This window comes from Labeo rohita, chromosome 21 (genome assembly GCF_022985175.1).
Source record: "Labeo rohita strain BAU-BD-2019 chromosome 21, IGBB_LRoh.1.0, whole genome shotgun sequence".
Classification (NCBI taxonomy): Eukaryota; Metazoa; Chordata; class Actinopteri; order Cypriniformes; family Cyprinidae; genus Labeo; species Labeo rohita.
Genome location: NC_066889.1, coordinates 11,164,657 through 11,180,810, shown reverse-complemented (window position 1 = coordinate 11,180,810; position 16,154 = coordinate 11,164,657). Strand labels below are relative to the sequence as shown.

Sequence of the window (16,154 nt, the reverse complement as noted above, 5' to 3'; positions counted from 1 at the left end):
TCTACTCTATTGAGATCCGATGAGCTGTCTCTTGTCCAACGACGCTGTAAGTGTGCCTTCTGTTTACTGACACATGCCACATCAATGGGCCGGTGTTGTTTGTAAACACAAGGCCCGATGGGGAGATAGATGGAGACAACTTGATTAAAGACGCCCTGTGGCCCCTTCAAGTGCAGGTGTGGAGAAAACCTGTTGCATCCATCTGAGCAGATGTTTCTGAGGAGATGTTCATGGTCAATGGAAGAAACGGTAAAAGTGAAAAGTGAGAGTGAACATTCTGCAGCTGTAAAAGTGAAGCAATATGCTTTTTACATGCTGTTTGATCAATCTGAAAACTGCATAAACTGAAGAAGGATTTTAGTATCAAATCACTTTACGCAAAGATCATTTTGAAAACTGATAATAGTTGTATTTACATATCAGAAATTATAGAAGGATAAATGTGAAAGATGAAGTGTTTATTCTAAGTGAATAAATGAATTATATTCAGATAAATGTTTTTACACTACATAAATGAACACTGTGCATATTTATAATCATACACTGCAGATATATTTACATTTAAATAATACATGTCAAAAACAGTTTTGTAAGAATCAAGTATTAATGATTATAGTAAAAAAAATAATAATTAAAAAATACTTAGTTTACACTTTTTTAAATATGTTTTTGTATTTATTTATTTGTTTATTTGTGTGTGTGTGTGTGAATTTAGTTTAGATATGTATGTATATGTATGTGTGTTTATATACAGTGCCCTCCACAAATATTGGCACACTTGGTAAATATGAGCAAAGGCAGCTGTGGAAATAAATCTGCGTTGTTTATCCTTTTGATCTTTTATTTTAAAAATTCACAAAATTATAAACTTTCATTGAAGATAAAAAGTGTTGGGGGGGATGGGGGGCGGGGGTTGAATCTCATTATGAAATAAATGTTTTTCTCTAGTTCACGCTGGCCACAATTCTTGGCAATCAATTACTGCAAGGTCCTTTTCTCATGATAACAGCTCTGAATTTTCTCCTATAATCCCTGGTGAGTTTGGAGAACACCTGACAGGAGATCAGAGACCATTCCATCATACAGAATCTCTCCAGATCCTTCATATTCCCAGCTCCATGTTGGTTAGTTCACCCAGGTTAGGGGTTCAGGTTAGTGAACTGGGACAGCCATGGCAGAAGCTTCATTTTGGCAGTGGCAATCAGGTTTAGATTTTTTTTTTTTTTTTATCTCTTAGTATTTGATAGAATCCATGATGTTTAGATACTATGTTATGTATCTAAACAAGATGTCCCGGATCTCTGGCAGAAAAATAGGCCCAGAACATTAAAGATCCAGCAGTTTATTTAAATGTGTATTTTTATTCCTGTTTGCAAAACAGGGATATGGTTTGATCTGACCATAGAAGCCAGTCCCGTTTGAAGTTCTAGTCGTATCTGACAACTAAATATGCTGGACTTTTTTTTTGAGCAAGCAGGATTTCTCTTGAAACCATCCTCAACAACATGTGGTGATGTTAGGGGCTATTTGAATTTTTTTTCGGCTCTCTGGCCCCAAGACTCAACTAATCTCTGCAATTCTCCAACTGTGATCCTTGGAGAGTTTTTGGCCACTTAAAGTCTCCTCCTCACCATACATTATAACGATACAGACACACGTCCTGTTCTAGGCAGATTTATAACATCTTCAGTTGATTGAAACTGCTTAATTATTCCCCTGATGGTATTTAGCTCTTTTCTTACAGTCAGTTCCTATTTTGTGAAGCTCAGCAATCTTGTTCTGCACATCAGAACTATGTTCTTTGGTTTTACTCCTTGTGATGGACAATTAAGGGAATTTGGCCTTTGTGTTCCTCATATTTTAAATCCTGTGCAACAAGAAGTTATGGCTGGACAGTTTCATGCTCCTACCTCCACCCTGGTGTGCTAAAAATGTAAATATGAATGGGAATATATTTCAGAGATATTTTACTCAAATGTTTCTTTAAAAAAATCAGCATATTAAAATTATTTCTGAAGGATTATGTGACACTGAACACTGAAGTACTGGCTGAAAATTCAGTTTTGTCATCAAATGGATATCTTACAGTTTACAATATATTAAAACAAACAGATTTTACACTATAATTTGTTATTTTACACTGTAAAACAAATACAGCCTTGGTGAGCATAAATGATTTTAGAAAATAATTTTAAAAAAATACCAATTAAAAAAACTTACATTCTACACTTAGTTTAAACATACACACACACAGACAAATAAATACATAAATAAATATATTGTGATTGTGTTTGTGTGTGTGTGTGTGTGTGTAAATATGTATTAATAAAAATAATAATAATAATAAAATAATAAAAAACGTATTTTTAAAATAAATAAACACATTAATAAATATATTGTTTTTGTCTGTGTGTATGTAAATGTGTGTTCTTAAAATAACAACCAAAAAACAATTTTGAAACTTTCAAAAAAAAAACAAAAACAAAAAAACAACTTACTGGCCCCAAAATTAATTAATAATCACTTTACAATAAATACATGATTAAGATTCTTGACCCTATTTGAGCATGTCTAAGTCACACTTATTCAGTTTTTTGCGTATTTGTGACCCTGGACCACAAAACCAGTCATAAGGGTCAATTTTTTTAAACTGAGATGTATGCATCACCTGAAAGCTGAAAAATAAGCTTTCCATTGTTGTATGGTTTGTTAGCATATTTGAAAATCTGGAATCTGAGGGTGCCAAAAAATCAAAATACTGAGAAAATCACCTTTAAAGTTGTCAAAATTAGCGATGCATATTACTAATCTAAAATAAAGTTTTACAGATTTATGGTAGAAAATAAGCAAAATATCTTCATGGAACATGATCTTTACTTAATATCCTAATGATTTTTGTCATAAAAGAAATATTGATAATTTTGACTGATACAACGTATTTACGGTGATTGCTACAAATATACCCGTGTGTCTTATGACTGGTTTTGTGGTCTTTTGTGGGGTCGGACTGTACATATTCAGTGAGCTTTTCTGGTTTCTACTGCTTGTCCATTATCTGAAATGGTTTCTATTGCATCTACACGGTTGCTTGTTGTTCCTTATTCTGAGCAAAATCGCAGAAACCCCCCAGTAATTCTTGGTAAATGTCATGTTTATTGATGAGCAGACTTCAAGATTCAGTTACAGCGCATGTCTGAGCAAAACTGTTACATTCACCATGACGGTTTTCACGTGTCATAGCAATCCAATGCATGAGTTGCCTAAGGACACTGTGCTTTGTGTGTGTGTGCTTGATTTAGTATAAAGATTGGCAGTTCTCACAGATATACACTTTGTCTGACATGGCTAGTATTCCAGATTCTCTTATACAATAATTGCAGTGGCAATTTGCATGTAAATGTCGAGGGAAAATTGGTGCTGGAATAAAATCAGGAATGAGGAATGATGATCCCAATTGTCTGTCTTGCTTTACTGAACTCCTGCCAAAGGAGAAAAAAAAAAAACATTTTGGTGATTAAAACGACCTGAAGGAAACTGCACAGCCTTTTTACAAAAAGAGGATTTTAAAATGTAATAAAAATGTTTAAAAATTAAATAATACAAATGAACTTTAAAAAAAAAAAAAAAAGTTAATCAAAATAAAAATCACAAAAATAAAATAAAAATTTCCATGTCCACTCCTTATTTTCACTATTTATATTTTATTTAAATGTTTAACACATTTGAGATTTATTAAATGATTGATTTATCACAGTTTTCATTTATATCATTAACTTCCATCTGATTTATACCATAAAATTCATACAAATCTTTACAAATCATAACAATTATATTATAGAAAAACTCCATAAAATACTAAAGCTAAAGAATACAAAACCAAAAAAAGTAAAACATGAGCAGTGTCTCCTCTATTATGTAGTATTTCTACATAATTTGTACACAATTCTATTAAATGCACCATAAAGGTTCCTAAAATGGGGAACAAGCCATCATTGCATGCAAGTTCAACAAAACATGAAATGTACTTCTTCTAAAGCTGTGGTCAGTCCCAAGAAAATTCAAGGAAGGAAAAATGCAAGCGAAACTGTACAGAGCGCTTTTTTCTTAGAGCAGATCATTGTGTAGGCAGTGAATTGAACATCAGTCCTAGATAACATTAGATATGAACAAACCTCTAACTGTGGTAAATGTCCTGCCCCAGCATGCCTCATTTTCGTTGATTGCTTGTCGGACCCCTATAACCCAGCTCTCTACCCCTATAGCCCAGCACCAGTCCCACGGGTTTCCTTCAGGACGCCTGAGAGAGGCCAGGTACGAAAACAACACAAACTCTCACACCTTAAGACACTTCTGGCGACAGTTGTGGTGAATCCCGGCTTGTCATCGTCTGGCCGAAGGATTAGGTTTACTAAGCGTCAACAGATTTGTCTCAGTGTCAATAAATATTCACACCCAAACACTGTAATCAGAAAAATCAGGCAGGAAGAATTATGCAAAATCACATTGTTGAAGCGCAAGGATTATGGTGTGTTCGTTATGGAGTAGATACAATTACATACAAAGTAAATGCAAATACGCGAATAGACGAGAATTCGCGCCAGTCGACGCGATTGCCGCGAACGCGCCATATACGTCTCAATCGCGTCTTCCTCGACCGGAAAATTCGCATGATGCGTTACAAGTCAATCAGTGAAAAGTTTATTGACACGTCCGGGGATTCACCGCAATCGTGTCGCCCAATTCGCGTCATTTCCCGACGCGAATTCGCGAGTCTTTTCACGACGCGGCCATTTTTGGCGGCAAAGAACGTAAACACTGCCACTGAACCGAGCGGAGCTCGCAAATTTCGCTTATTACTGTCATGTTTTGGGTGTATTAATCGGTCAGACCAGGAAAAACATTTAGAGTAGACTGCCAAAAGTTATAACAAACCAAGGAGATGTGTTCAAAAAACTGTTCAATCTGAGAAACAAAAGGCGTTTGTGGCTGACCAAACTGAACTTGGATTTCTAAGGCAAGAACCTTGACAACATTTGTGTGTGTTCTTATCATTTCCAGTCAGGTAGGTGAAATATTAGGCTAATATCTTAATTAACACTGCTTATACGTATCTTTACCACACATTAACTTTAGTTTGTCAAAATACTGCGTCCTTTCTTGCTTACTGAGTCCTTCTCTATATGATTTAGCAGCTTCCACACGTTTTTCTGTGGTTTAGACACCATAAATTAGCATAAAACATATTCAGTAGTACATGAACCATGCAGTCCATACTGTTGTTTACATCCGAGTATTGTCAATATGGCCGCTCACTGGGGTAACTGACCAAACCGTGACGTAAGTGCAAACCCTCTATTTGTGTCTTTGCACTGACTTTGTATGTCATCTACTAGCATTTCCTTCTGGTGCACACACCATCATTATTTAGATCTCCCAACTGTCTATGAAACGTGACACTGGTGTATTACCGGGGAAGACCAGAGAAACATAAATAAGACACTTATGATTTCAAACACCAGTCCAAATGAGTCTTACTAGGGGTCTTTACAAGTCTGTGCAGGTGGACATGCAAACGTCGGCCTTTGTGGAGCTACTCATTTCCATATTTTCAGATCATGAAGTCATAAACGAGTGTCAGAACCTCGAAAGATGAATTTACATCCGTTAATGCTGTTTTTCCCTCCTAATGGAGGACTGGGGTCTTCTGTTAAAGCCTGTGGCTACAGACGTAAGTGTGTGATAAATCAGAGCATCACTTTCTTTACCCGTCTGTCATACGCAGGCACCACCAACACGTCTGGCCGTGTGCCATTTGCCTAACTTCCAAAACCATAAAACTGTTCGAAAGTCATGCCGTTTTAATATTTAAAAGAGGGGAGTTGTGCTTTGCATGTCTGTGTGAGGGATTTCCATAACACCCCGCTCATTTCTTAGAGGAGTGGTTTGAAAGTAATATAAAAACCTAACACAAAACTGACATGAATTTGTTTTCGAGCGCTCTTGGAACATTGTGTATCGTACTGCTCGTGTCACACAGATGCTTGTCACTAGCGGTTTCTCATTGGTGGCTTTCTCTTGTTCGACCCGTTAGATTTCTGCACTGATCTCCCAATGGGCGTGGATGGTGCACTCAAGTGTGAATTGGATGACAGGGCTGACAGGAGTTTATGAACTGCAAAGCTGTCAGAGGTGGAGAACATGCCCTCACAAGCCCCTGGTCGCCCCAAGGCTGTCCTGATGGCACACTGACACCCCAATAACCCGATACACACACACACACACACACACACACTCACACAAACAAAGGCTTTGGAACACAAACAAAAATGTCACTGTTATGCAAATGGAGGTCAAGCTGCTGGTTTATATGAAGATCTTAAAGTGCTGGTGATCTTAAGCCTGACGTGACATCTCACTGCTCTAAACGACACGCTTCGAACTACTCAAGTGTTATAATTCGCTGCCCTCTGATCTTTCTATTATATGTCCATCTCTTTTCTCTTTTCATGTAAATATTTTGGCTTTTACAACGAGCAATTAAGCATCACTCCTAACCCGTTAATAGTTTTCTACGTAAACAAGTCTTAGACTCAGCAGTGAACTTTTTTGACTTGAAAAGTCTCTGAGATTTGATGTTAACTTTTGAGTAAATTCACTTTAGTATCACAAAATTTTAACACTGAGACAATGTTCTTTTTTATTTTAATGATACTAAGAATATTAAAATTATATATAAAAATAAATTAAATTAAAAATTATAAAATTAAAACACATGATTTTTATAAAAAAAAATGATAACACTGAGACAATGTTCTTTTTGTTTTAATAATACTAAACATAAAATTATATATAAAATAAATGTAATATTCTGTAAAATTAAAAACACATATATAATTATTTTTTTATCACAAAATTGTAATGCTGAGACAATGTTCTTTTTTATTGTAATAACACTAAACATATTTTGAAAATACTTTTAATTACATATAAAATCATAACACAAACATATATATGATTTTTTTATCCCAAAACTGTAATACTGACACTACTTAACATTAAAAATTAATTTGTAATTAAAATTATAATTAAAATTATATATATATATATATATATATATATAATATATGTATGTATATAGAATTATAACACACTCACACACACACATATATATATGTATGTATACATATATATAATGTTTTTTAATCACAAAATTGTAACATTGAGACAATGTTCATTTTCATTTTCATACTAAACATTACAATTATATAAAAAATAAATGTAATTATATTTAAAACTAAAACATTTTTTAAATATTAATATATTACAGTATTATGTATATTAATTATATGTATTATTGTATATTAAATAAATTATATATATAATATACTATATATACTTTATATATTTTAATTCATTATGTCTGTTATATAATATATTATAATAATATTTTTGTAATTTTTAATATATTTCATGTAGTGCTGTATACTGTATATTAAAATTATTACATATTTACCTCAGTTTAAAGGTTTGGGCTTTTTTTTTTTAAAGAAATTAATATTTTCATGAATATCCAACAAACTGATTAAAAAAGTGGCAGTAGAGACAGTTTCCACCAAGATATTAAGAAAAGATATTCAACATTAATAATAATGAGAACTGTTTCTATAGCACCAAATCGGCAAAATAGATTTCTGAATTTCTGATAAATATTCAGTTTTGCCTTAAATTAAATTACATTACATTGCAAATAGAAATATTTCATATTATTACTGTTTTTACTTTGTTTTTAACAAGTAAATGCAACCTTGATGAGCATAAGAGATTTATTTTACTAAATAAACAAATCTTAACAATCCCAAATTTTTGAAAGGTAGTGTAAATATAATTTCATTTGGAAATGGAATTTCTATCCTAAGACAGGAAAATAAATGAAGTTTCTTCTGTAGAGTATGCTACACCCGCTCTTTGTGCGGTGCTGACAGGGACATTACTCTTGCCTGTCACTCCTGGGTGGAAAGAGTCAGTGGGTGCGGGCGGTCGGAGGGTTTACCTGCTTCACGCCCCAGGCTCAGAATTATTGCTCAACAGAATACGATGAAATCAGTAAATCTCCTGCTACACCTGCTTTATCACCAGCACCTGTCTGGAATAGAAACTGTCCCAGACCTTAGAGAGAGGGGAAGCAAAGATGGGCCACACAAGTACATGTGCAGAACTAGACTTCCAGTAATGCTACAGTTGCGCAGACAGCAGAGAGTCCGACATGTTGATTTATAAGAACGATATAAGCTGTTAACCGGTTATAGCTGGCAGGGTGAAGCAGGGTGAAGTGGGTGAGAGGTGAGGGGGTGTCACGGTGGCGCGTGCTGGTGTTCGAGAGGGGATGGCAGGCAGCAGGTGTATTGTTGACACCCTAAACATGTGCAAGGACAGTGCCAAGCCCTGCAAAAGACATTTCGGCTAAGATACTGAGAAAAGTAGATGAGCCGGGACCTGCATCCTCCTCCATTTCCATCTCAAACAGCCAACTTGGTACGTTAAACATGTCAACAGAGAAATGATAGAAGAAAAAAAAAAGAAAATGTGTGGAGATCTGGGAGATAAAGACAAACATGAAGTGATAGACAAGATATTGGAAGAAAACCAACCGTACATTGGTTTTTTTAATCTTTCAGCTAGTGTTGTGTCATACGAGGCCTAAAGTCACAGTGACCTTTTGTCTGTGCTGTGTAATAGCTTGACATCAGAACAAGTGTTAAATTAACCAAAAAACCTAGAACTAAAGCCATAACTGTGCGAACATTTTTATGTATAACTACATTTCAATTGTGCAAAACATACCGATACAATGCTATTGTGCTGTGGGTGGTTGTAAGGCTGGCTATGGGTTGCTAAGTTGTTCAGAGTGGGTTTTAGCATATTACTGTGTGCTTGCTAGGGTGTTTTGGTTGGTTTAAGCTGGTCTTTCAACCTGTGCAGATGACAAGTTCCTAAAATCCCTCTAAAACCAGCTAATGAAGATTTATTTAAGCCTTTTTTTTTTTTTTTTTTTTTTTGTTTTTTTGGTGCTCCACGTCAAAAAAGTCTCAACGATATTGATATTCTGTGTTTTTTGTTTTGTTTTGTTTTGTTTTGTTTTGTTTTGTTTTGTTTTGTTTTTTGTTTTGTTTTGTTTCATTTCGTTTGCTTTGTGTTTTTCCATCAGGGTGATCCAAATCTAAAATCTTTATATTTAGTTTAGTTTTGTTTTGTGCTCCACATCTAAAGTCTCAATTATATTGATATTCTTTTGTTTTGTTTCGTTTCGTTTCGTTTGCTTGGTGTTTTTCCAGCAGGGTAATCCAAATCTAAAATCTTCTGTTTTGTTTTGTGTGTTGTTTTTTTGGTGCTACTCATCTAAAATCTCAGTGATATTGATATTCTATTTGTTTGTTTTGCTTTTTGTTTTGTTTTATTTTTCCAGCAGAGTGTGCCAAATCTAAAATCTTAATGATACTCTGTTTTTTTGTTGTTGTTGTTGTTGTTTTTTTTTCAGCAGGGTGAAACTAAAATCTTCACGAAATTTTGTTTTGTTTCATGTTTTGTTTTTGGTGCACCACATCTAAAGTCTCAATGATTTTGATATTTGTTTTTTTCTTTTCTTTGTTTGTTTGTTTTTCCAGCAGGGTGATCCAAATCTAAAATGTTAATGATATTGATATTCTATATTTTTGTTTTGTTTTGTATTCAGCAGGGTGATTCAAGTCTAAAATCTTAATGATATTGTTTTGTTTTATTTTGTGTTTTATTTTTGGTGCTCCACATCTAAAGTCTGAGTTATATTGATATTCTGTATTTTTGTTGTTTTATTTTGTTTCGTTTGCTTGGTGTTTTTCCAGCAGGGTGATCCAAATCTAAAATCTTAATGATATTCTGTTTTGTTTTGTGTGTTGTTTTTTTTTTGGTGCTCCACATCTAAAATCTCAGTGATATTGATATTCTATTTGTTTTTGTTTTTTGTTTTGTTTTGTTTTGTTTTGTTTTGCTTTGCTTTGCTTTTTGTTTTGTTTTGTTTTGTGCTTCACATCTAAAGTCTCAGTGATATTGATATTCTATATTTTTGTTTTGTTTTGTTATCCAGCAGGGTAATCTAAAATATTAATGATATTTGGTTTTGTTTTGTGTTTTGTTTTGTTTTTGGTGCTCCACATCTAAAGTCTCAGTTATACTGATATTCTGTATTTTTTTTTTTTGTTTGTTTTGTTTCGTTTGCTTGGTGTTTTTCAAGCAGGGTAATCCAAATCTAAAATCTTCTGTTTTGTTTTGTGTGTTGTTACACATCTAAAATCTCAGTGATATTGATATTCTATTTGTTTGTTTTGCTTTTTGTTTTGTTTTGTTTTGTTTTTTACCAGCAAGGTGTGCTGATCTAAAAGATCTAAGATCTAAAATCCTTTTTTGTTTGTTTGTTTGTTTGTTTGTTTGTTTTGTTCTTGGTGCTCCACGTCTAATGTCTCAATGATTTTGATGTTCTGTATTTTTTTGTTTTGTTTTGTTTTGTTTTTCCTTTTCTTTGTTTGTTTGTTTGGGTGATCCAAATCTAAAATGTTAATGATATTCTGTTTTGTTTTGTTTAGTATTTTTGGTGCTCCACATCTAAAGTCTCTAAAGTTATCTAAAGTTATATTGATATTCTGTATTTTTTTTGTTTTGTTTTGTTTTTTTGTTTGTTTGTTTTTTTCCAGCAGGGTGATCCAAAACTAAAATCTTAGTGATATTCTCTTTTATGTTAATAAAATTGATTTGTTTTGTTTTTTCTTTGTTTTGTTTTGTTTTTTTCCAGCAGGGTGATCCAAATTTAAAATCTTAACAATATTCTGTTTTTTTGTTTTTTTTGTTTGTTTTTTCTTTGGTTTTGTTCTGCCAGCAAGGTGCTCCACATTTAAAGACTCAATGATATTCTTTTTTTTGTTTGTTTGTTTCTGTCTTTTTCCTGCTATGTGCTACAGATCTAAAGTGATGTTTTTCGTTTTGTTTTGCTTTGGTTTTTTTTGTTTGTTTTGTTTTTTGTTTTTTGTTTTCAGGGTGCTCCACATCTGAAGTTTCAATGATATTCTACATAGATATAGCTCAGGTTTGAATTTTTTGTAGTCCACTGCTTGCAAATCATAAATATGATCACATAGAAATGTAACATCTCACCTCTCCTCAGCAACTTGCATGACTTGAGGAATCATTTTGTGCACGTAACACTATGAGTTTTCTTCAAAAGTTTAATATTATATTAATAAAGTTTAATAATACCTATGCCTAAGGGTTTGTTCAAATAGCAGTAGTGATGCTTACCTTAGCAAGAACACCTAATTAGTGGTGGTACAGTGCAGGCAAACAATATCACACCTCTGTAACTAAAATAATTAATTACTTGAATTTAATTTTCTGTTCCTTTGGTTTGTTTATCCTCCAGTGCCCATATTAAACACTGACCATGCTTTGAAGTGTGTACACTAAAACATGGCTGAACTTTAAAGCTTGTTTGGTAAACTCATGGCACTGGCTGTGTCACCACCCCCTGGACACAGGTGACTCACGTCAGACCCCGTCCTGCTGTTGGGAGTAAATACTTGAACACGTGGCCTGGAATGTGGCTCACAGGAAGGACATTTGCTTGTCCTTGTCACCTTTTTTCTTTATGCATTAATGCAGTTTCTGTTCCGCCAAGATCCTCATCCATTAAGAACGAATATGCAGTTCAGTAGCCTGTGTCTGATTACACAATTTTGATAAACATCTCAGGCACCAAAACACCAAACATTTCTAAAAATCCAATCAGAATTCATTTGCATTTTCCACGATTGTGCAAGAAAAAAATCTGTATTGTTAAGCGCTGTTGTTTTTCCAGCACATACATTCCTCCAAGTACCTCCTCTGACTTGGTGGACTGTGCTCCTGGTTTCTCAAAAGACAACAAAAACATGTATAATCCAATACGATGATGAAATGTGAAGCCGTATTATCCATATCCTCCATACCTGGCGTCTTTATATGTCTTAATCATGGAAGCAGTGGCAGTAGTCTGAAGCGACAACCATCCAGTTCTCAGGTTTTGACGAACTGAGAGACTAAAACCCCTCTCTTGTGCTTTTATACATGATTTGGGAGTAATATGTGCCAAAAAACAACAAACATCATGGGACTAAGAGCATTTCAGTATTAAATATTTAAGATGTCAACACAGGCTGAACAAGCACCAGTAATCTGGGCCTAGCGAAACGAAAAAGACAAGCAGTGGAGTCTGTTTATCAGTTTCAACACCTAACACACACTGTGTTGCTTCACCAAACAAAGAGGCCCTACTTTACTTATGGTCATATTCTATTACAGTAATGAGCTTTAAGTAAATATATGAGAATGATGACGGATAGCCATCATGTCTTGATACAATACACAGCACACATACAATAAACGGTTTTTAGAAACAGGGTTGCCAGGTTTTCACAACAAAACTCCACCAAGTGCTACTCAAAACTAACCCAGTTTCGTTTTCGGGGAGTTCCACTAGTAAAAATCGCATTTCAGAGGGTAAAATACACGTTTTTGGCGCGGTTATCGAAGTAAAATTTGCATTCCAGGGGCTAAATCTTCAACCCGCGGCAAAAGTGTTAAAGCATCCCAATTCCGCGGGAAAACCGCGGACCTGGCAACACTGACTAGAAGTACTAGGCTAAGGACTGTCTCCGGAAGGACAATACTGCCACCATGTGCACTGTTGGTAAAACTACTGTTATGTAGTACTTCCTTTTACGTTGGTTTGTCAAACTTCTTTTCAGTCCGACTTTACATAGGCTACTACTTTATAGGCAGATTATTCTAGTTTTTGTAAGAGGAAAACAATGCCTCTACAAAGTAGGCATAATATGTATATAAAGAAAAATTTAAATAAACAATATATAAAGAATAAATAAATAAAGTTCTACTGAGTTTTGTGTTATGTGGCATCCTGCAAATCTTATGTTAAAATAAAAGTAGTCCGTTACTGATTCCAAATTACATAAAAAGTAATTAGTAACGTAATCATTAAACATTTTAGGTAATATAATCAGACTACTTTTAGATTAATTTTGACCTAACTCGTCCATCACATTTATTTAAATAGGATAGTCTTGTACCATATTGATATATAAATACAAAGAGTAACAAAATATATACCGTTTGTTGTTATTAACAACATGAAGTGCATTAAACTTTTCATTATTAGGGTTTCCCAAACTGGGGTTCGTGAAGGAAAGGGTTTGAAAAGTTAATTACTAATTAAATAATAAAAATATAAATTAAATAAGGCATTTTAAATAACATAAATCAAAATAAAACACTAAAAATATCAAATATTTCGTTTACTGCTAGTTTATTGCTGCTGGGTAAATAATATGTAATCATGTAATCAATTAAAAGGTAACTACACTGTAAAAAATAAAAAACACAATTGTTGAGTCATCTTAAAATAATTTGTTGCCCTGCTGCCTTAAAATTTTAAGTTCAGTCAGCTAAAATAAGTTTAGTCAACTTGAAATGTTAAGTTGTACTAAGTAACAACTTAGATATTTGTGTTTGCTAAACTTAACAGATGGGTAAGTAACCCAGCTGCCTTAAAATTTTAAGTTGATTCAACTCAAATATCTAAATTGTCACTTAGTATAATTTAACATTTCAAGTTGAATAAACTTTTTTTGAGTTGACTGAACTTAAAATTTTAAGGCAGCCAGGTTACAAATTATTTTAAGTTGACTCAACAAGTTGTTTTTTACAGTGTAGTCTGATTCTGAGTATTTTAAAAACGTAATTTAATCTAATTACAAGTACTTAATTTTTGGAATCTGATTCCGTAATCCAAATTACATGTAATCAGTTACTACCCAGCTCTCTCGCTCTCTATGTACACACATTTTAGTGTTACATTAACATTGGCCGATCACACGTTTATGATTTTTTAAATAATTCATGTGGAAGTGAACAGGGCCAATATCAGATTTATTCTCTGAGAATTAATATGCATTGTACTCTATGCAGAATGCATTCTATGGTTTTATTTTGCTGATTTTATAACTGCGTTTTAAAATTAAACATCACACATATGAAAAATTTCTGTATGATACCCACTAAAACATTAGAAATGGTTAAATCAAGACCAAAAGATTCAGATAATGTGAAACAGTACAAAAAAATGGAAAGGTTTATTTTCTTTGAGCGCTCCGGGATCCACTGCCACAAAGCAGTTATTAAAGCAAAGTAAACCAATACACAAAGCACTACAGAGATCAAGAGTGTCAAACATTACAGCTCCATCCACTGTCCGGTGACAAACTTAGCTTCCTTTATAAAACATCACATTAACTCCTATCATACATTTGTGCCTCTTTCAGCAAATAAAGAAGTCCACAAAGAAAACAATAACTGGGTTCAGTCTCTAAACGACATGACAGATGCACCGGTGAACATGAACACCACGCAAAGTCACTCAGCCACTCTAATTTGATTTGATATACTCAATCATTCTTTAAAAAATAAACTCCAAAACATTCAAGCTTCCTCAGATTGGTTTGGGCAGAGCTGTGACTTCCTCCAGACACTCGTCATAGGATTCTTTATATTCATCATTTGGTTTGATCATAACAACACAGCTGGGACGCTTCGATCCAGCTGATAAGCCCAAATCCTGCAGAAAGAGGAACAAACACGTGACTATTGTAACTCTGAGCTGTATTCGATTTAGAAAGGCAGATATGATAATATTTGTTGTGACCCTTGACCACAAAACCAGTCATAACTAGCACAGGTATAGTAATAGCAATAGCCAACAATATATTGCATGGGTCAAAATGATAGATTTTCCCTCTATACCAAACATCATTAGGATATTAAAATCAAGGTAAATATATCATTTTCTAAATATTTTTAATTTCCAGATTTTCAAATAGTTCTATATAGTAATAGTATCTCAGCCAAATATTGTCATATCCTAACAAACCATACATCAATGGAAAGCTTATTTATTTATTCAACCCTATTAATTTGATGTGTAAATTTCAATTTAAAAAATTGCCCCGTATGAGTGGTTTTGTGGTCCAGGGTCACATATACAGTTCTGATGAACTTACAACTTTAGATGGCACATAAGCATAGGGCAGGTTTCTTTCTTCACACACGATTGGTAAGTGGGAATAGACGTCGATGGGAAGAGTGTCTCCAGCAAGCACCACAATACTATAAGATGACAGAACATGTGATGAAATAACAACAACACAATACAAACAGTGACTGAACGATACTAGAGGAAAAGAAACCCCTTCTTACCCCCTCTCTCCTTTGTTGATAAACTTCTGTACTTGTTTTATTCCTAGCCGGATTTGTTTGATTTTAGCCGCTGTGGAAAATAATGACGAACATTTATAATGAATAACTGACTGCCACCACGTGGCTGTCTGTTAAACAATACAACTAACGTTATATACAGTCATATACATACATTTCACTCAAATTTAAATGTGCTATAGTAGCTATAGAAAAAAGTTTTTAAAACAAGTTTACCTTTTTTGACGCATTTGTAGAGTTTTTTGCTTAGTTTACGCGATGCAAGCGGGTTTGCGATTGGGTTTACACTAGCTATTAATTCTTGATATGATTTCTCCGTTCCTCCGGTCTCCTCTTCGACATTTTTCTCCTTCTTTACCTTTGTCATGTTCCACAAAAATACGTAAAACAACCGAAGAAATGAACTTGAGGGCGATTTTGCGGTGCTGTTGAACACACGTGCAACAACTCTGGCCGCACTTCCGGTGTTTTTTCACACACTGCCGTATTTCGGCGCAGGGTTGCCAGGTTTTCACAACAAAATTCGCCTAATCGCGTTCAGGGGAGTTCTACCGGTAAAAAAAAATGCGTTCCGTGAGATAAAATACACGTTTTTTTGGCCGGGTTCCCCTAGGGAAATTCGCATAAATCAAGGAATACGTCTCCAACCAGCAGACATGACAAACAACACGCGGCAAAAGTTGTTAAAGTAGCTCAATTCCGCGGGGTACCGGCGGACCTGGCAACACACGTGTGGTGAGTTACATTTATAAGCACTGACCCCTAGTGCACAGAATGAACAAATGATGAGATGATGCACACAAACA

At 34.3% G+C, this 16,154-nt stretch overlaps 1 protein-coding gene across 1 annotated transcript; it reads right to left on the bottom strand.

Moving 5' to 3' along the window:
- Positions 1–14,183: 14,183 nt before the first annotated feature.
- On the bottom strand, positions 14,184–15,837 carry nhp2 (NHP2 ribonucleoprotein homolog (yeast)). The gene is made up of 4 exons (XM_051092357.1): positions 15,565–15,837; positions 15,331–15,400; positions 15,135–15,240; positions 14,184–14,692 (listed from the first exon to the last, which is right to left on the bottom strand). Exons 1-4 carry the CDS (start codon positions 15,713–15,715, stop codon positions 14,567–14,569), a joined length of 453 nt encoding a protein of 150 aa, XP_050948314.1. The 5' UTR covers positions 15,716–15,837; the 3' UTR covers positions 14,184–14,566.
- Between the last annotated feature and the right edge of the window lie 317 nt (positions 15,838–16,154).